Source organism: Cheilinus undulatus, linkage group 17 (assembly GCF_018320785.1).
Source record: "Cheilinus undulatus linkage group 17, ASM1832078v1, whole genome shotgun sequence".
NCBI classification, from domain to species: Eukaryota; Metazoa; Chordata; class Actinopteri; order Labriformes; family Labridae; genus Cheilinus; species Cheilinus undulatus.
In genome coordinates, this window is record NC_054881.1 from 27,017,515 (window position 1) to 27,038,174 (window position 20,660).

General features: G+C 39.2%; 1 protein-coding gene across 4 annotated transcripts in view; it reads right to left on the minus strand.

The window, feature by feature from the left end:
- Positions 1-20,660, minus strand: part of LOC121525635 (A-kinase anchor protein 2) — a 116,556-nt gene that overhangs the window by 40,984 nt on the left and 54,912 nt on the right. For 3 of the 4 annotated variants that reach the window (XM_041811719.1, XM_041811717.1, XM_041811718.1), the window contains 5 exons: positions 14,792-14,906; positions 11,545-11,566; positions 10,697-10,822; positions 8,202-9,029; positions 1,084-1,169 (listed from right to left, as the gene is read on the minus strand). In XM_041811719.1, coding sequence (XP_041667653.1) covers positions 1,084-1,169; positions 8,202-9,029; positions 10,697-10,822; positions 11,545-11,566; positions 14,792-14,906 — 1,177 coding nt within the window. The remainder of the gene's footprint in view (positions 1-1,083; positions 1,170-8,201; positions 9,030-10,696; positions 10,823-11,544; positions 11,567-14,791; positions 14,907-20,660) is intronic. The other variant, XM_041811720.1, reaches the window with a different exon arrangement.

A 20,660-nucleotide genomic window follows, 5' to 3' on the forward strand; every position in this document is an offset into this window, starting at 1 on the left:
TCCTCCAGACTCTGGGAGCTTAATTTACACATGAAATTCAAAATTTACTTTCATCTGAAAACAGGACTTTGGACCACTGATCAACGACCCAGTTCTTTTCCTCAGAAACATGACACTTGCCCATTTCCTGGATTCTTCTGTGTATGGTGGCTCTTGATCCACTGACTCCAGCCTCAGTCCATTCCTTGTAAAGCCCCTCCGAGTCCTTGAATCTGCTTCTTTTGTAGGTCCTCTGAAGGCTTCACTCATCCCTGTTGCTTTTGCTCCTTTACTTACCACACTTATCCCTTCCAGTCAACTTTCCATTAGTATACTTTGATACAGCTTCTGTATCAGCAATGACCTTTTGTGGCTTACCCTCATGATTGTGGTTGTGTGCACTGAAGCAGAGCGTGAGAAATAACTGAAAATAAACTGGATTTTTCAAAAATATTCTAATATTTTGAAACTGTGGATTTTTTTTATTTTGTGAGCTGTAAATCATAATCATCAAGATTATAACAAACTATATATATATATATATATATATATTTCAAGTTGTCTGAGATTAATCTTGAAAATATGGATTTTTTTTTTAATTAGATCAGTTTTTTATAGGGCAAAACCAGGATCCTAAGCCATATAAGACAGATGTTGAAAGAAACCTATATTCTACCATTTTAGCACTTTGGTGACCTTGTTTATTCCATGATTACAGAGTACTTTTCTCACTGAAATAAGAGGAAAATTGTTAAGGTTTTTTCCCTTTTTTAAAAACATGGAATACATCACAGCATTGCAGTTCTCACTTATTTCAGTGAGATAGAGTGAAAATAATGGATATTGATGGATAAAATAGTGTCTTGAAAGGCTGTACTCCTCTGTAAAAGCTGCACTGAGTTCCCTCTTTATGGCTGCATCATGAAAGGTTATGTTGCGGATAGCATTCTCAAATTGTCCATTACCTGCATGATTAACCAAACTGTCTGACTAAAGATGTGAGTGCAGTTTGTTGCAAAGGCAGCATAAACATGTAATAGTTTTGATTCTAGTTATTTCATTTTCAAAAACATACAGATAGACATAGAATACAGTGTTACTTACCATAACATTGTGAGGATGTCTGGTCAGAATGGGTGCTTGATAGCCATTTGATGTTGTAACACTAACCTCCGCTGTCTGGCCATTACCTATAAGAAGCAAAATTTCAGTTATTGTCAGTATCATGTGTTGGTCATGATTTTCTTTCCTATTCAGTTCTGAAGCTTTGAATGATATGTATATATTCCAACTATGCCCACCTATGCATCTTCAAAACCTTGAGTCTTTATGAAAAAAGGAAATGATGCTACCCTGATTATGTGGTTGTGCAAGGCATTTCATAAGGCTGAGTACATAATGTTACGAATGAAATGACTATCTTTCTATCTGTCTGTCTGTCTGTCTGTCTGTCTGTCTGTCTGTCTGTCTGTCTGTCTGTCCGTCCGTCCGTCCGTCCGTCCGTCCGTCCGTCCGTCCGTCCATCTATCTATCTGTCTATCTATCTATCTATCTATCTATGTGTGTCTTGGGGTTTAGTGTCTGGAAACTTTGCCAACCTACCCACCTACCTGTCTGTCTGTCTGTCTGTTTATTTATCAAATTGTGTTTTAGATGTTTTCAGATGTTTTCAGATGTGTTTAAATGTGTTGTTGAGGTTGCCTGTTGTGCAGTGATAACTACTGGGATTCCTTTGCTCATGTTTCTGGCAAATTATTATTGTTTTTGTTGTTAAACTCTTTTGCACCATGAGCGAAGTTATCAACTAAGTTGGTCACTTCCTGCCAGGGGTAGAAGAAGGTCTTTCACAAAGGGTGGAGGGCAGACTTACAACTAAGGGCATATTCTGATTCTGTATCTGTCGCTTTCTCGGTGGATGCCATAAGATGTCTGTCTTTGTCGCAGTTGATCAATATGAGGAGGCAATCTTTATTAAGTATGAAAAGTGCTCTGCACTATGTAAATGATAAAAATTATTAATACCTCAAATTTTTACAGAGAAAGTGAAAGTTAGTGACATAATATTGTGTACAAAGTACACTCCAATGTATAATGAAAACAACACTGAGTGATAAAAATGAATACAAGAGAGTTAAAATATTAATAGAATGCTTTCCAAAGTGTTAATTTATCTCAGAACCTGTGATAATTGATTTACCTGAAGCATGTGTAAGATACTTTCTGTTTGTTTTGATTTGGTAACCCCTCGCAGACAAAGCGATACCTCTAATCACTCTGATTTTGTTCTGCATAGTGAGTTTTTTTTTACAAATAGTTTCCTGCTTTCCTTCCCTGCATCAGCAATTGCAGACATTGAAAATAAACAATGAAGTGATAGTCAGTCTCTTGCTAATGGTCTTGTTTGCTTTGGTACATTTTACAGAGCTGCCAGCTGTATGAGCCTATTGCATACCCATCCAAAGCTCCTCATTTGAGCATAACGCAGTATAAGTAGTATGTTTTCTGCTTTTCTATTAAATACTTTGGTTTATTGCGACTCATTTCAGAGTTAATATTGTACTTTTGACTCCTTAGCTATTAAAGTTATTATTGTAGATGATAAAAGTGTATATGAAGACATTTAACAGTGCTGCATATATTTGTGTGTTGTCAACTACTGCATTTTTTTGGATGGATGCTACCTAAAAAAACCAACAATCGCTCATGTCTGCTAAACATTTCTGTTGTTTGTATTTGGAGGCTTTGACATAATTTTATTTTTAAACCATCACTGAACTTCACCCATATGATCTTGCTGAGTCTGTACGGCATGCTGATAGTGACACAATAATGTGTGGGTTTTTTTGTCCTATTGTAAAGGTGAATGTGTGCAATAATCATCTGCAGACATTCTTTCTGTCAAACAAACCAGTCTGTCAGTGTCTAAAGATAAATTAATTTGTGTTTATTATCAGGAAAAACACACCCATCCTCTGTGTGGGAAAGGAGTGTGTGTGTGCATCTCAAATGCCGGGCCTGTTTTCTGATAATGATTGTCATGACATCTCTAATACAATCATTCATCACTTTGTATTTTGTCCTTCGGGTGAAGTGTGTGTCATGTTTGTGCTGCAGTCCTCCCTACACTGTGTGTGTTTAAAAAATAGATAACGATTATCAAAGAACAAATGATAATGTTCCCATGAATGTGTTTTTGTCTGCTACTCAAATGTCCCTTTAGTAACTTTATGAACAGAACACAATCTGTGATTTCAGAAGAAATGCTGTCCTGTCCTAGACCAAGACACAGCCTACCTGCATATTCAGGACATGTGGGTGTCTCAGTGATGTGTAAAGTATACTAAAGTGCTTTGCCTTGTTAAAAGTCTTCCTTTAGCTCTCTGTTTGTTTCTCATCAATTATCATTTGTGTCAGTAAGGTTACAGGAGTGAGCATGCAGTGTTGATGCTTTTTTCATGGCTCTTTGCAGTACCTACTATTGATACACGGGGGGCGCCTTAGTGCCCCTGCAAAAGAAGAGGCCATGGGGGTATGTTGAGCCATTCATCTATTTATAACCTAGCTATTAACCCACCTATATTGATACTTCCCTACCTTCAACATCAACTATCTCCCTTCCTCTGCATCCCCTTTAGCTATCATCTGTAGAACAGACCCTTCCTTCAAACTTCATATTTTTCACAGTGCAAACTCATTAGATTGTCAGAGACAGAGTGGGTCCCTAAAGGAATGTAGTATTTAAGCTATTTTTTCAGGGGGCAGTTGCCAGTATGTATTAAAGAGAGATTATATTAAAGTTCTTATTTATGTTTCTTTACCTGTACAGACCTTCTTTCTGATTATTTATTGGTATTAGCAGAACTACACCATATTGTATTTAACCCATTTGGGGAATGTAGCAGCAAACATTTGGGCTTTAAGCTCATTCTTGAAGCATCATACAGTGTCGATGTCACGAACAGTGCTTTCCACAGAAACAAAATACTTATTAGCCATTATAAAACCAAACCAAAGTTAATCTGATTATAATAATAATAATATATTTTATTTATAAGTGCCTTTCTAAACACTCAAGGTCACTTTACAGATAAAAAGAGTAGTCAGCTGTGTTACTATGCACTATAATAAGCCAATTTTACGTATTTATCTGGCTGTTCTAGTCCATTATGTCATGAATTAAGAATTAAATGAAAAAGAATTAATGATAGACTCTAAATAAAGAAATCCTCATTTAATGAAAGGAAGCCTGGCTTTTTTTTTTTAACTTTTCTTTGGATTTGAATCTTACTCTAGTTTTTTGTAGTAGCTTATAATATTTTATAAAAGTCTCTTGAAAGTTGTAATTATTTTGTCAGTCAACAACTGAACAAATGGACTTTAATTTGCTATTGTTGCATCTTTGAAAAGTATGAATGCAATCCCATCTTTGTTTATGGTAACTAAATATCCTCACTTTTGCATCTGATCATGAGAGCTTGAGTGTAGTCCACTTTTACCATTACACGCTTTTACCAATCCCTGTAACAAAGGAGTCTTATGTGAATGGTGAAAATTGTGTGCAGGTCTGAGTTGTGTGTCTTTGTTAGTGGCAGTGGATATTATGGCAGATAGGGGTGCAGTCAGGATAGCTCGTGATCTCTTTCTCAGCAGCCAATGAAAAAGTGAATGTTAGAGACAGATGGAAAGAACAACAAGCAAGAGACGGCAGGAGGGCACTGGAGAAACTCAGCTTTATTGACCAAAGATAGAAAGAATACAGACATCAGTAAGAGAGAGAGGGAGAGAGAGAGAGAAAGAGAGAGGGAGAGTGAACAATAGAAAATGGCTCCTTTTTGTTTAACAGTTCATACAACCTTGAGGGCAGGCAGACAAGAAAAAGAGAGACCCCTACAGAGTCAGAGGAATACTGCAGGCATGGCAGTGGGGCTGGTAAACTCAGCAAGTTGGTTGCTCTTGTACAGCTCCTTGCATTTCATCAAAAACACACACACACACAAACCCAAACAGGCAAACTGGATTGGTCAGGTTGCATTAGGTTGAATCCAGCCTCACTCTTTCCCTCTTTTTGGCTGTTTCTGAGGCTGTAATTGGATATTTTGTTCATACATACGGCAAACGTATGTTGCTGTCTTGCACCTTATATGGCATTACATGCTGGAGAAACTAACACATAGTTTTCCAGAATACACCTCTTTGCATAGCCTCCACAATCCTTAAAACTACACAGTCATGCAATTTATAATTGATTGCCAATTGGGGACACTGAGCAGGTGAATGTGAGCAATTTTCCTGCTTGTTTACTGCATGTAGATTTGACAAGGGAGAATGTTTGTGACAAATGTTTGGAAGACCCATCTCAGCATTTTTCTGTTGTGGTACTTGGACCCAATAATAAACATGCAGGTGGTGAAAAGAAGAGTGAGACTTTTAAAGCATCTTTTCCTCTTTTAAATTGTCATTTTGCAGACAAATGTTAACATTAAACATTATAGACTTTATAGCTTTACTTCAAAGAACAGAAACAGATGGCTGCTGGCCTGGAACCACTGTAAAACTTTTTTTTTTTGTTTAGAAAAAGGTCAGCAGCTTTGTTAATGGAGAGTGATTTGTAGTTAGGCTACCATGCAAATTAAATGTTAATGGGTTTTTTTTGTCGTTTAAAAGATCTTGCTTCTTTAAAATCCTCAAGTCCCTCCAGGGCCATCCATAACATGCATGTAAATGGAAGCAGCTGCCAAGATTTCTTTGAAGGTGATGGTCATAATAGGGTAAAAAGTTATGTGGAGTAATTGTAAGATTACACACAGCAAAGCAGTGGGGTTAGAGAATGAGAGTATGGTGAAGGTGGCGTTTGTGCACTCATACAGTGGTGATAGTGGCATCATAGGATATCAGAACAGTTTCAGTATAATTAGAATAAGTTCTAGATCTCTATATAAGTGTTGAAAATAAAATCCTCACTAAATAGAATATAGAGCATATGTACATTCTTTATCTACACAGGACCTCAGTGGACCTGGTGTTGGCCAGTCACACAGCCAGCTGTGACTGACTGACAGCAGCAGCGGCCAATCACTCTAAAGCATGAACAGTTCTGGACTGACAGTTTGGAGGTGAGATTGTGTAGCAGTGCAGAAAGCCATGTGAGAAAAGAATGGATTTACCCAAAGACCTTGCTATGTCAAAAATATACATATTTCCATTCATGTCTGTTAGAGTTAGTGCCCAGTTATCGTCAGGATCAAGGCCAGTAAAGCAGTGCAAGAAATAACTGAGGGACAAAATAAAGTACCGCACCTAAAAGAGGTTGTTGAGGCTCTTTGGTCAGATTAGGTTACGCTTTTCCCTTATACTAATACAAACATTTTGGTGCATGTAAATCGTAATGAGACCCAGGTTGGATACTATCATCACTTTAGATGCAAAAACATCCCCAAAGCACATTTTTTGGATATGAAGAGCCCCTCCAACTCTTTTGTAAACATGCAAACATCTTTAATCACAAACTGGGCCCATTTATCGATCTTATTATGAAGACCGGTGTTTGTCTGTATCGTAAAATAGTAAAGTGTAGTCACTAATGCTCCAGATGCCTGTTGAGCAGCACTATCTCCTCTATACTAGGCAACATAAAAAAAACCCTTGAAATAAAGCTGTCTTTCCACAGCCTCCATTTTCATGTAACAAAATGAAGATGATTACTGCCTTTGAGAGCTTTTTTTTTTTTCAAATGACCTACAGTGTAGTACATATGATGTTATTATGACACCCAGGCCACATTATTTGTAGCACCCTTGTAAACGAGGGCCTGGTTTGTGACTACAGTAAAAGCTGGCAGTGCTTTCAGTCTATTTGTTCAGAGCATAATGGACCTCTCTTGGTCTTCTGAAGTGATGAAATGAATTTGATGGAAAAAAGGATGAATATGAATTGCAAATGTCTCTAAAAGCTCATTTGAGCTCAGCTGTAATAGTCGTAATTTAGAGATATGGTAGTGCTTGGTAATATTCACAACTTTGTGTCCATATTGTTGGCGGTAACCCATGGTTATTGTCATTGTTGGAAACACATGTTCCTTGGCTGCCGGGGTGTACTCAATAAGCTGCCGTTAGCTTCCTGTGCTCTTTAACCTTGAGTTACAGTGGAAAAGATGACTGTATAGATCATGTCAGCCAAAAGGTGTAACACTGCTTTTCACTGGCTGCTGAGTATTAAAGTACTAGAATAGGAGGAAGTGACCTCAGTAGTGGAATAGCTGGAGTGTATGGATGAGAGAGAGAGAGAGAGAGAGAGTCCTTTCACTAATGACTACAGTGTCAAAACCTCCCATTGAAACTGGCATCTAAATGATGAAATGGCCTTTCAAGTTTCAAAATAAAAGAAAAGAATGTTTAGATATCAACAGCAAACTAAATTAAAATCTAATTGATGCTTTAATCTCTAATTTTTTTGCAAGGATTATCTGTGTGGAAGAATGAAGAGGCACATAAAGTAACAAAGGCAACGAGTTCCCTCCTCTTCATCCGGTCAGAGGGAGGTGAGTTGTTTGAAGTTCATGTGTCAGATATATGTGTCTGTGTATGTTGGGAAGAATCTGTCCAGCAGGGGGCTTAAGGGAAAGGAAGTGAAAAGTGATTGAAAGGAGAAATAAAAACTAACTGAGACTGTGTCCATCTTTTTGAATGTTTTATAAACTGACTAATTCAAGGAGATGATCTGGTTGATTGTCTCTGAAGCCAGATGGGCTGTTTCGTTGGACAGCATGGTGATGGGACTGATTGTCCATAAAGTCTTACTGACTGCTGAGAGTTGTTTTATAGAACCTGGCCATTTTTTCCCATTTTCAAGTGTTTTAACTGTTAATATGGCAGCAAGAAAACCATTTTATTCCTGCATAATTTGAATCTATGTATACACCATGTTATCTGAGTAGACAGAGGGCTGGCAGAGACTCCATGTTGACAAAGAAGGTAACAGAAAAGCTTAGATGTAGAGGTAATAACTTAATTTAGTAAAAAGTCAGACAAGAGCATGTGTGCATGCAAGTGTATGCCAGCTGTTCAGAGTCCAGAGGAGGAGGAGGAAGGCAGGGCTTCTGTTAGTAACCATCCAGAGATAGAGGAGAAGAGAAGGGAGTTGTGGGTAATAATAAAAGGGTGGAAGAGGGAGAAGATTCAGTCACATGAGGATGCAGCACTGGCAGCGTTTCCTCTTGTCTGTACCTGTGGCTGGGGTGAGGCCAGGTGGGGGAGCTGTGTTGGCGTCAGCATTTGCAGGGGGTGAGGAGGCGCTATCAGGCTCACGGCTGTCTGATGACAGTTCCGTGCTGGCGGCCTCAGACGTGGCTGGCCGTCCTGACACAAGGTCAGCCGCAGTGCCGTCGATGATCGATAGGTCAGTGACTGTCTTCTCTCTCAGGGATTTCTCGTCATCTTCATCTATCAAGACCACCTCGGCCTTCACAGCGCCATCAAAACCAAGGAGACGCCTACTCTCGCTCATGTCGTCAACGTCCTGGTAGCCAAGGAACACCATGGTGACTGGGTGCTCTGCTGTGGCTTGTGGAGGAGAGGTGAGCTCGGAGCCTGGGTGGGCCGAGGAGCCGGGCTGAGTCGTTATGGGAGCAGAAGGGGGCATCATACCCAGCCGGGTCTCCCTCTGAAGGGTCACCTGAGCTGGGGGGCTAGAAGGGATGGAGGGTGGTGCACAGGAGGGCGGAGACAGATCATCAACATCTAGTGGGGAAACATAAGCCTTTGGGGAAGCAGGGGTCACTGTCACATGACCTCTGCTGCCATCCCCTCCATGTACGACAGGTCTGGCAGCTCGCTGGATCAGCTGGTCGACCTGTGCAGAGCTCCAGCCATTCTCCACCGTGGTGGTGGACACACCCCCAGAGGATGTGACCTCGTAGACCACTTTCCTGCCATCATCGTAGACTTTTACACCACGCGTAGCAGCGTCATGTGGGTTCACGCGGCTGGCTGACAGGATGCGCTGCTCGCCGGTCTGCGGGTCATGCTGCACGTTGATCTCCATGGCAAACATTGCTGTTAGATGGGGGGTGAAAGAGAGGAGAGACAGGGGTAAGGGAAGAGGGAGGACATGAGTTGCAGAAAGGATTAGGGTTTGAAGGAAAAGTGAAGGGGCGGGAAAAGTGAGGAGTGTCGGGTTGGGGAGGAAAAGTTGGAGGGAGTGAAGCAGGAGGATGGGGACATAGTGCTCTCAAAAATATGATAAATAAATTCAAACAGTAATATATGAAATGTATCAAATTAGTAAAACACAAAACACTACCTCAACATCAGTCTTCAAGGATAGAAAACACAAATACAGATGAGTTGACAAGAAAATATCCAAAACTTTCCCTCACTATAAGCGCTCTAGACTATTATGAACACCTATCTGGTTAACTAAAGGTTCATGAATTGATTACTTAGTTCTATGAAATGTCTAACAAAAGATTTAAGTTTTATTGATGAAAAGCAATATAACATTTCTTCTTTCTTTAATGACCAGTATTAGAATGAGTTTGGGTAAAATCAAGGAATATTGCAGTGACGTTGGGCCAAAATCTCCTACTGTCAAAATTCTCACATTTTGAGAAAAAAAGAATGCTGGCTTTTTAAACAAATTTAACATTGAAAGGTGATAGTCAGCAACTTTCTGACACAGCTTTTGATTTTAAATTTGTAAAACCCACTGACAGATGCAAAGGGTGGCCAATAGCATTGATTTGTGGAAAAAAATAAAAATAATATTAAATGGAGACTTGAGGTTCTGGTGTGAAACCAGTGATATACTCCTCAGAGTACTGGATATTGGCCAAACTTGGCATGGGATGCCAAGTCTTTGAACACATTAATTCTGTGTTAAAAAAACATTTCAAGTGGATTTTTCTTAGAAAAATAGCATCTTCAGATTGTTATTGTATTAAATTTTTTACAGATAGTACAACCTTAAAACACTAACAAAAAGTTTTTCTAATTCTTTGTCTATTTCAAATGAGCAGAGCTAAGCAGAATTAAACAAGCATGTATAAGCAGCTCACACCAACTGTGAATAGAAATTGCTTTACTGGGCAAAACTTTTAGTTGTGTTTAAACAAGAGAAACTGTACTGCTAAGTGAAAAGATATTGCCAAATGATAACTTTACTTCTCTTAAGCTCATTTGCACCAGGACTAAAATTAAGTTCTATTTCTTAAATGCTTGTATGAATCCAGTTGGCTACTGCTGTCAGTACTAATGCACTTTCTAAATCTTAAACTGAAGTAATCCTAATCCTATTTCTTCTAACTACTATAAAGAACCTAATGCAGGTAAATGCAGTGTTTTTCTTAGATTTTGCCTCCAGGCTAGCCTTGTCAAAAGTTCCTACAAACGTGAATTGAGAGAAATTGCACATGCCTGATGCCCATGTGCTTCAAGTGTAAAAATATGATAATGAAAACACAGTTAAGTGTAAGTTCATGACTTTTTTTGGATGTATATATTATCACCTGACTTGGATGCGTTCCAATTAGATTCCATATGAAACCTGACATTTGTGAAACATGTGCATCTCTGTCTGTCCATCCTCCATGTGAGCGTGAGTTTGTCCTGCTTATAATCCAACTTGGCTGCTGCCCAAAACCATCCTTTCCTCCCTTCCTCCCTCCCTCTCTCCCTCTCTCTTCTCTCCCCTCCCTCACCCTCCTCTCCTCACTGTTTCTTACCAGGTCTTGGTATGGCGTGCTCCCCGGAGGCAGGTTGGCCGGCCCGAGGCTGCGTGGCCAGGACGAGCTGGTCTGGAGTGATGTCCGTGCAGTCCGAGAGAGCGGTGGACATGCAGCCGGTGGCATCTAGTGAGCAGTAGCACAGGAGGGGAAGTGACACATGGTCAGGGGGACGTTAGAGGCCAGACTCATGGTGATACACACAGATACACTTCACTGATGTGTAACCACACCCTGACACAAAAACACACACATAGAGCCCAGCCCCCACACAGAAAATAACCACACCCCTGAGTGACCTGCCTGCCTCTACTCCGCACACACACCTACATCTAACTTGTCCCTGTGTGTCCACGGCGACTCTAGCACCCCTGAGCTTCAGTGCTTATGCAGCAGAAGCGTGTGTGTCCGTGTGTGTGATGGCTGGGACAAAGCTTTGTGGGCTTATGGGGCTTGCTGGTGAATAGGGGGGATAAAGGCAGCGACTGCAGGCTGCAGAGTCATGGCCTTGTGTGTGCGTGAGCCTCAATAGTCTCGCTGAGCCGGGTTCTCTGTGCGTTTGTGTTGGCCTGAGTGTTAGTAGAAGTGTGGGTTTGTGTGCAGGTGTATACATGTTTATGTGTGCCACTGTCTGTGTGGGTTAGGGGTTTGGGGGTTCACTAGCGTGCGCTGGCCTGCATCTCTCCTGCCTCAGCGAGACTATTATCACACATAAACGGGCACACAAACACAGACACAGAAATAGAAGTGGAGGTACCCACTGCTAGGAAACAATGATAACTCAGGAGAGAGCACCAGGGAGATGTGTGTGTTGGTATCTGTGTGTGTGAGTGCATCATTTTTCATACCTCCATCCTGGTTCATCAGACTCTGAAAGAGAGACAGCAGATAGTTCACATTAGTTAAAGCAGTGAGTTTTGTTCAAAATGTTTGAATAATCATGAGAATTAAAGATCTAATATAACTGTGATATTAGGCTTAATTCAGAGAATAATTAAATAAACTGTACATGAGTGGGGTACTATACCATATCTTTGCTTGTTTGAAGGTACTGAAGCACACAACCTTGCAAAGCAGATGGATTGGCCAGATAACATGTTTGCTATCAAGTAAATCCATGTTGTAAGCTCCTGTCTGAAACTATTGTTACAGGTCTGAGAACAGACCTAACCAATCAGCGTCATTTGTGGAGAACAAGGCAGTAGCTACAGGCGAGGTTTAGTTGTACTGGGAGAGGGTAGCAACAGCTGCCACTGGTGTAGTGATTAACTCAGCTCCACTTTATTCATGTGCATTTTTTCATACATAAGAGCATGCAACCCAAAGAACCTCACAAGAATCAGACATACAGGACATTGATCAGCTGTTGTGTAGCTTTGGAATAGAGGCAATTTTATCAGTATTAGGCCACATTTCTTTATCAAAACAAAAGCAAAAAACAGCACTGAAAGCTTTTCATGATGAAAAATATGTTTTTGTTCTTCTTCCAAACTGCTTCAGCATGAGATTGTGATAGTTATGGTAGGGTTTTATTTTTACTGTATGCTGATGTGGCTGCTGCTGATGTAGTGATTAGCTCAGATGTAACCATATAGCATCAGTTTCATCACAACTGGGACACATTTCCTTGTCAAAACAAGAGCAAAGAGCCACACTGAAAGCTTCTTGTAGCAGAGAAGATGGTTTTGCCCTTCTCCTGGCTGGTCTTGGCATGAGTTTTATCCACCAACAAGTTCCACTGTTCAGAGGTGTTAAAAGTATTCGCATTCATTACTCAGGTAGAAATAAAGATGCTAGGGTTTAAAAAGACTTTGGTAGAAGTTGAAGTATCAACTCAAGCTTTTTACTCAAGTAAATGTATAAAAGTACTGGTTTCAAAACTAATTAAAGTATAAAAGTAAAAGTAATGTAAGGGGGAAAAATGCCATTAAGGACAAAAGCTTAGGCCGTGCCACAGGGGCCAATTCTATTCTACAGTTCCATTCCATTCCATTCTACAATTCCATTCTACCATTCCAATCCATTCCATTCCACCATTCCATTCCATTATACTTTCCATTCTATTCTACCATTCCATTCCAATTTACAATTCCATTCCATTCCATTCTACCATTCCACCATTCCATTCCATTATACATTCCATTCCATTTTACCATTCCATTTCATTGTGTTCCATTCTACCATCGTGCACTCTCCTACCTCCCCTAAAAAACATTTTTCTAAAGGCTATAATGACTATAATGTTATATTAAAATGTTAATGTGGAAAAATCTGGGACGCACCTGTGTCAGCTGCATTTATGCCCATTGAAAATTAACACATTTTAGTACAATGCAAATACATTCAAGAAACATATATGTGTACTACTGAGCATTAACATGTGTTTCATGGAGCGGGAGATATGATGATGAGTTGCCTATAAGTATTGGTCTTCCTGGCTACCAAACTCCTCGCTGGTGCTTGGTTGGGACATTTCGCTCATGTTCTCTTGAGTCTCTGCACAAACATCTTCGTACAAGGCTACATATGTCTGCCATTTCCTTGCTGGAGTGTGACGTGATTTGTGTCATGTGAGCTGGTGTGATGGATCGCGTACAAACCAATAGGGTGTCAGAATGGTTTTATGTTTATACTTCTCATCCAACCACAATCAAATTCACTCTATCCAGATGGTGCGATTTATCTGGATAGGTTTTAGGGTTTTTATTTGTGTTTTTTTTTTTTTTAACAATGACAAGCCGGAATGAAAACAAGCTGAAATGAAATAGGAGTAACAAGGTTATTTTTAAAATGTAAGTCATGCCCTTTCCAAATTGTTTGTATCAGAGGTTTCCCAGACGAATGTCAAATATAGCCTATGCAATGTGTATGAAACAGTCTATCTGGTGTGTCAGATTAGAAAGCATAGGACTGAACTAATTTTAATTATGAATGTGCTAATATGCATTTATTGTCAGTGATTAATAACAACAACAATGCAATAGCATTGTTCTGGCTTTGGACTTGTTTATGAGATGGGTATGTTTTTGCGAGGCAAGGGTAATGTCTCTAGCCCCCCCAGTGGGCACTTGTTGAAGGATAAACATTTATTTCTCTCTCACTCATGTCTGATTTACAATTATATTCTATATTGAATATTGTTTCCCATTTAGTTCTCATAATAAGTCAGTAAAATAAACTTGATAGGACTTTTATTGAAGAATATCTGCAACATTATAATTAGCAAGTGAATTATGAGTAAAAATTAACTGATCTATTTCAAACTATAGGTAACCCAAGCAATGTAATCAGGTTGTTTACACTTGTGTTTTTAAAGTAGGTAGATGTTTCAAAAAAGCTGAAAAAATAAAAAATCTAATAAACAAAAGTTCAATAAAACAATTAAGTGATAACAGAATACAGAAACCGGAAAGTGTATTTCATAGATAAAACTTATTATTTACTATTAAACGCAGTGGTTACTGCACAGCAGCTTGCTAGACAATGATATTAGGGCTGTGACTCTGAAGTCTTTCAGCCAGTCATTTGCCAAAGCATCTAAAAGATCACTGACGATTTTAAATAGTTCAATACAAAAAAGAGAAAAACAGGCGCTCCAAACATGAAAAATGTACAAAAATGAGGAGGGAAATACTTATAAAGTCTTTATTATAATGGCCAAATTATTTAAAAAGGCAACATGTTTCAGCCATGTCAGTCTTCATCAGGGCCAACAGACAAACACTTGTGGTTGGTCACACCTCTATATAAACTACAGCCACTGACAACCAATCAGAGGCAGCAACACAACTCAGAGAAAGACAAGGCAGGTGAATCCAGTTGCAAAATTAATCAAGAGCAAATGAAGACAAAATGTACCGAAATAATTCAAAAGGGGGAAATCAAACAATACCCTAAATATGAATGAATCCCACAATGCCAACAGTTCCTTATTGTGACAGAATCTAGAATCAAAGGGAAGCTTTCTGGATCCATTGTCTGGATGCTTTCTGATATCCTGGTTTGAATGAGGGTTTGGACTGATTTTTATGATGTTTTTGGGGTATTGTTTGATATTTGTATTTTCCCCTTTAATTAATGATTTATTTTAAATACCTTCTGTAGGTCTTCTATCGAGCGCTCTGTCTCTTTCAGGCGTTCTCTGAGAACCTGTTCTTTGGCTGAAATTTGGGACTCTTCACTCTCAAGTGCACCGATTTCAGATTCAAGCCTGCAAACACAGAAAAAAGGAGACCATTTTCTGTCAAACTGTTGGAAGAGTTGAACAATTCAAGGTGGGTCTTTTTCATCTGCAGAAAAAAAAGATCAAGAAACCCCAGCTTGAAGTTTATCACAGGAAAGAGAAAACAAACAAAACAAAACTGTAATAGCAGATTTGTCAAATGCAATGTCAAATTCAACTCGAGCCATCAGGGGGATCTCAATCAAAACAACAAAACAACACACCCACCACCATCCCCCAGGAAATGAGCTCTAAACATAACAGAATGACTGAATGTTACAGAGAGGAGAATCTGGGCATCAGAACTTGATGGTAGCAAATAATTGTGATCCATCTCAAGTAGCCTATGCTGCACACACACACACACACAGGCAGTTCCCTCTCCCTTATGTAACTGACATACATCAGGTGTTTCCACAGCAACATTAAACATGTTGCACCTGTCAAGGTGGAAAATAAACATCAGGTTACTTTAAAAAGTAAAAGGCTGGTTTGGATCCATAATGCCCAAAGATTAAACCCAAGCTAGTTCGAAGATTCCTTTCTATTTCCTAAAGCTAAAAAAGCACGTCCTTAATTGTGTCACATATGCATGCCCTCCATACATATTTTCTCCTTAGCATGTGGCCCCTAGAAACACAGATGCATTCACACTGTACTATAAAGTTTAACATCTGGTCAGAGTATGCCTCAGACCACCTGGTCCTGGTCTTCAGATTTCAGTCAGTCGTCTGCGTCTCCAGAGTGCATTTATGTAAGCCCTTTGATTTGTCTGATTCTGATCTGAATCTGATCCAGATGTTTCAAACACATGAAGTGACCACAAAGAGATGGGTGATGTAACTTATAAAGCATATGCCCCATATTCCCTATCAGCAGGTTATCCACAGATTCTATGTCTAATGGCAACAATGGTTTTAGTACTGGTCAGAGAGACAGACTTTGCATCCAGTAAATTTTCTGAGGTTTGAGAGAGACTTGTCGTCATCTTATCTTACTTCTATTTCTAGTAAAATGGACGCAGTGCTAAAGTCATATATGAGATAGTCACTGCAGTGGATGCAGCCATTACCAACAGCTTTCAGTACAACTAAAACCCAGCCATAGCACAACTTGGTATGTTTGGCTCTGAAAGTAGCATCATTTAGTCAGTCAGTCAGTAGACATACAGAGCCATGTTTAGGAATGACCTCAGTGTTCAGCCAAAAAAGTTTAAACTTAATCCAAACATTTTTCAACCAATTTTGAACTGGTAATATCATTTCACTGTTTTGCACTTATAAGAAAAACTTGCTAATGTAATACAGGAATAGACATCAATACAATTCAACCAATTCTGATCTAGATGGTCTCAAAATTTAAGCCTCTCCCCAAATGCACCTCAAGAAGGCCTAGGTATACACAGATACATGTGTGCATGCTCACACAGACATATAAGATGTGGATGTGGCAACAATACAAGGAAGCAGTCAGGGAGGAGGACCAGAGTTGCTTCCTCAACGAGTGCCAGCACTCACAATACTTTCAGAATACACTCCTCTGGGAGCGAAGGAATTTGTGCGTCAGTGTGTGTGAGCACATGTGTGTAAAACAGATATTAAGGCTCATAACCATGCCATAAACAGTGGGCCTTCCCACAGCACTCAAGAAATAACAGGGCTCACTAATCATATCAGCACTGAAAAAGCACTGGTACACACTGTACTGAGAGCACTGTTTGAGGGACATTTTATCTGGAGCAACTCACAGAAACATAAGGTTGTTAGCATGAATTGGCCCACTTCAACTGTGATTTGTGTTGTTTTCAAAATATCAACATTAGAGAATATGGAGAGTATCTTTGAATATGTAGGCACTATCAAAACTAAAGATTGTGTTTTTATTCCCTGCCAGAAAACCCAATGCTTTGGCAATGATCACTCAGGTTATAAATAAACAAGTCCACACAGTCTGCTCCCATCACACCTCAGTCTGCCAATGTTTCTACTCCAGTTCATCTTCAGCAGAGCACTGTTTGGACAACTTCCATCTACCTGGATTTTGTGCTTTACTCCAGAAATACATATTTTTAAAGAATGATAACCACAAGTCAAATTGCACAAAGCCTATAAAACCTTGGCAAAGGGCTATATTACATTTACACAACCTTGATTAAATAAAGTAATCTAACAGAGATAACAACTGTTTTTTGCAAGAGTGACTTCACTCTAGTGGAGTAAGCATACACATTACTAAAGCTATGTTACGTTGGGTCAAAGCTGCAGAGTAACAGTGTATTGAAAACTGCAGCTTTTGTTGGTTGCTTCAGTCACATGAAGCTTGATTGTAATCCTGAACAACTTCACGCGACCTCGACACTGAACAAATCACAGGGCCGGTTTCTTATCACAAAAATGGTCTTAAGTAACAATGTCCTTCAGCCATTGTCTCAATCAAAATAACTGGCATTGTTCGGGGTCATTAGGTTATAACTAAAAACAGACATTGTAGGTTCATGAATTCAAGAGCAACTGCGCATTGTTTCTGTCTGTGGAATGAATAGAGCAAGTATAGAAACATAAACTAAAGCTATTTCAACACCGCTGTCCATTCTGGATAAAGTCTGTTTTTGCAGAGTACTTTATCCATTGAACTGTTATTTGTCAGGCTCATGTTAGAGTGTAACTTGATAACTACCTGGCACTGAATTATTTATTTTGTTTTTACCTACAGTATACTAAGGCATAATCTATGTGGCTGTAGCTGAAATTATCTTATCACACTCTATCACAAACGCTCTTAAACCAGTGAATTCTGACATTTTATTCCTTTTTTTTTTTTTTTTAAATATTTTTACCATATTTGTGTATGTCTTTTGCTGTCTAGGAGTCTTAGCATAAAATGAGAAAGTAAATTCTATATTCTATAAGACAGTTCAGATTCAATCTGTGCTTCCATTTTATTCCTTGGCATTTAATAATATAAAACTTTGCTCCCGACCTCTTTACAGTCTTTTTATTCCAAACCCACTCTGGTGACTTAAGATTTTTTTATTCATATGCCAGCATCATGCATATACCTAACCAAGGTGTGCATGGAAAATTAAGCCATTGAAAGTGCTAATAGCCAACGTTTATTCTGTTTAAGGTCCCTAAACTTCTTGATTGAGAGAAGTCTTGAGTTTGGTTAAATTAGATCAGAAGAGCATGCACAGATGTGCTTGCTCATTATGTACACAACATAGAGTACATAAATGCTTTTTTCCTAGTGCAACTGCTTGCATTTGCTTCAGTATACATTGCCTGACTTCCTCAAATAAACTTTATTCTTCTGTATCCTACATCCCATGAGTCTGTAAAGGATGTGTGTTGATTTCAAATCACAATCTGACAATTACCCAACATTTAAATGCTTCCCAGTTGATTAATGACTAAAAAGACACGGGATGTTCAAAATCCAGAGGGGCATTCAAGGTAAAAGCAACCACTATCTGATGACCCATTAGATGTAACAAAACAGTAGCATTTAATATCATCTTGTTAATATATACTCAGAAGGCAAAGACCATCCTGGGACACTTTCAGCACTCTTTGCATGCAGACTTCTGCTGATAAGGAGGAGATTTACTTATGCCTGATGGACTAAATCAAATGGATATCTGACATAATTTGTTCCATCAGCTGTTGGGTTTTTAAATAAGCTGTTAGCACTGCCGCCGTTGCACTCACTATTTATTATGGACTGTTGGACAGTGTGTCATATCTCTCTGCCCATCTATCATGATGAAATCCCTGGAAGTTTTTTAAAGACATGTATGTATTTGCAATGTGTATAGTCTATGTGGGATGCTGTTGCAAACAAAATTGCCCCTTGGGGACAATAAAGATTACCAATCCATGCCTGGGAGCAAAATGCCAAAATGTATTCTGTAAGATGAGTGAAATTACACCAACTAAACACACACCTCAGTGACATGTTCAGGCACCAAAGTGTTTTAAGCACTCTAGAATCAAAGGGAAGAGGAAAGTGCAAAACTATTTAGCTTTTCCTGTCAGCATAAACTGCTCCAAAAAAAGACTGATTGGCAGACAGTTATGAAACAAAAGTCAATGGCATAAAGAATTACTTAGAATCAACTGAACTTATTGTCCTTAAAACAATCAGTGCTAGCTTTCAGTCTGTTATTTGGCTGGCCAAAGTAGAGATGGTTTCTACTAGAAGGTATTTTAAAGATTTAAGGTATGTGTAGGCACCACTGAGTGGCTTGATTTCAAATCAGTGCAAAGCCAGGAGGAAAAACTGTGCCACAGAAATTCCCCTGGTCACTCCTGCTAACACTTACAGAGCTTTTAACAATATATTGGACAGTAACAGTTACATGAATCCCAACCACAGAGACCCACAGATGTTGTTTGAACAGCTTACACACATTCTGTTGCATGTTAAAGAGGATATATGCAAAAATCACCTTTTCAGGCTTTTCTTACACAAATATGTGTCCCTGGCCTGTCCATAATCCCCTCAAGTACCAGAAAAATCCATTCCCTCTCCCCCTCTCTTTCTCCACCTTTCAGAAAATGTGTGTTGAAACAAGCCGTTCTCAGATTTTACATGTAGTGACCTCACAAGGGGCCTAAGCAACCGCCCCCAGGTTTGGTTGGCCCTCCCTCACTTGGAGGAAAGTTCCGCCCTCCTCTATTGATCCTCTCAGCTACCAGCTGAGATGCTGGATAGCTCAGTGGGTTACCCTGCTGACTACAGTCTGGGAGATTGATGGTTCAAATCTAAACTTTGGAGGAAAAAAAAGTGTCTGTAATATCACGAGTGCTGCATCCATTTCCTGAAAGGGGTGTGGTCAGGGATGGAGTCAGACAGGTAATTACCATTTAAAGCCACAGACACAGAAACGGCTGGTTCTGAGATGGGCTGAAACAGAGGGGTTTGTAGACATGCAAAAAGCCAATACTGGAGTGTTTTTTCAGCAATAAACTTCACAGGCATGTTTTTGGGGACCTCTGACAACAATATAAACTTGTTTTAAAAGGGTAAAATATGTCCCCTTTAATATTAAAGACAGGTAATATTGGGCCTTCTCATACCTGAAGTATTTATTTATTTATTTATTTATTTATTTTTAAAGATGTCTGTATACCATTGCTTCTCATGTGGCTATTCTTCCCTGCTCTTCCCTATCTCATTTCCTTGTTTCCCTTTCAGGCAGGAAATGGATTTTACCTCTGCTTCCTGTAAGCTGCTTGAGGTCTTTCCAAAATGGGTAAGAAACAAGATTTGTGACCGGAGAAGGATGCAGGTTTCTCGTTAGACATCACCTCTCCATAATCATAAGTACCCAGATGCTTGTTACTATTCAAGGACCAAGAAAGTGTTTACAGCTACTTTCTACACGCCATGTCAGTCGCTGAGTGTTTTGTTGTAAATCAGTGTTAAAAACCAACATCACTGTGATACAACAATTGAGGTAACTTGTACAATGTGGCATCTAAAAGTTTATTCAACTTTAAAATATTGACTTGGTAAAAGTAATACTAAACCTAGATATGTCAGCAGCAAAGACATATGAGATTGCTGAAAGAGAGGAGTGAAAGATTGAAGGCAAACAGTTAAGAGCAACAATTTCAAACAATTTCATCATAATACAATCCCTTCATGAACTAAAATAATTTTAAAGTTTGACACTTCTTTAAACGAAAGATAGAGAATTTTATGGGTTTTTTTTTGGGGGGGGGATAATCAAACTCTGTG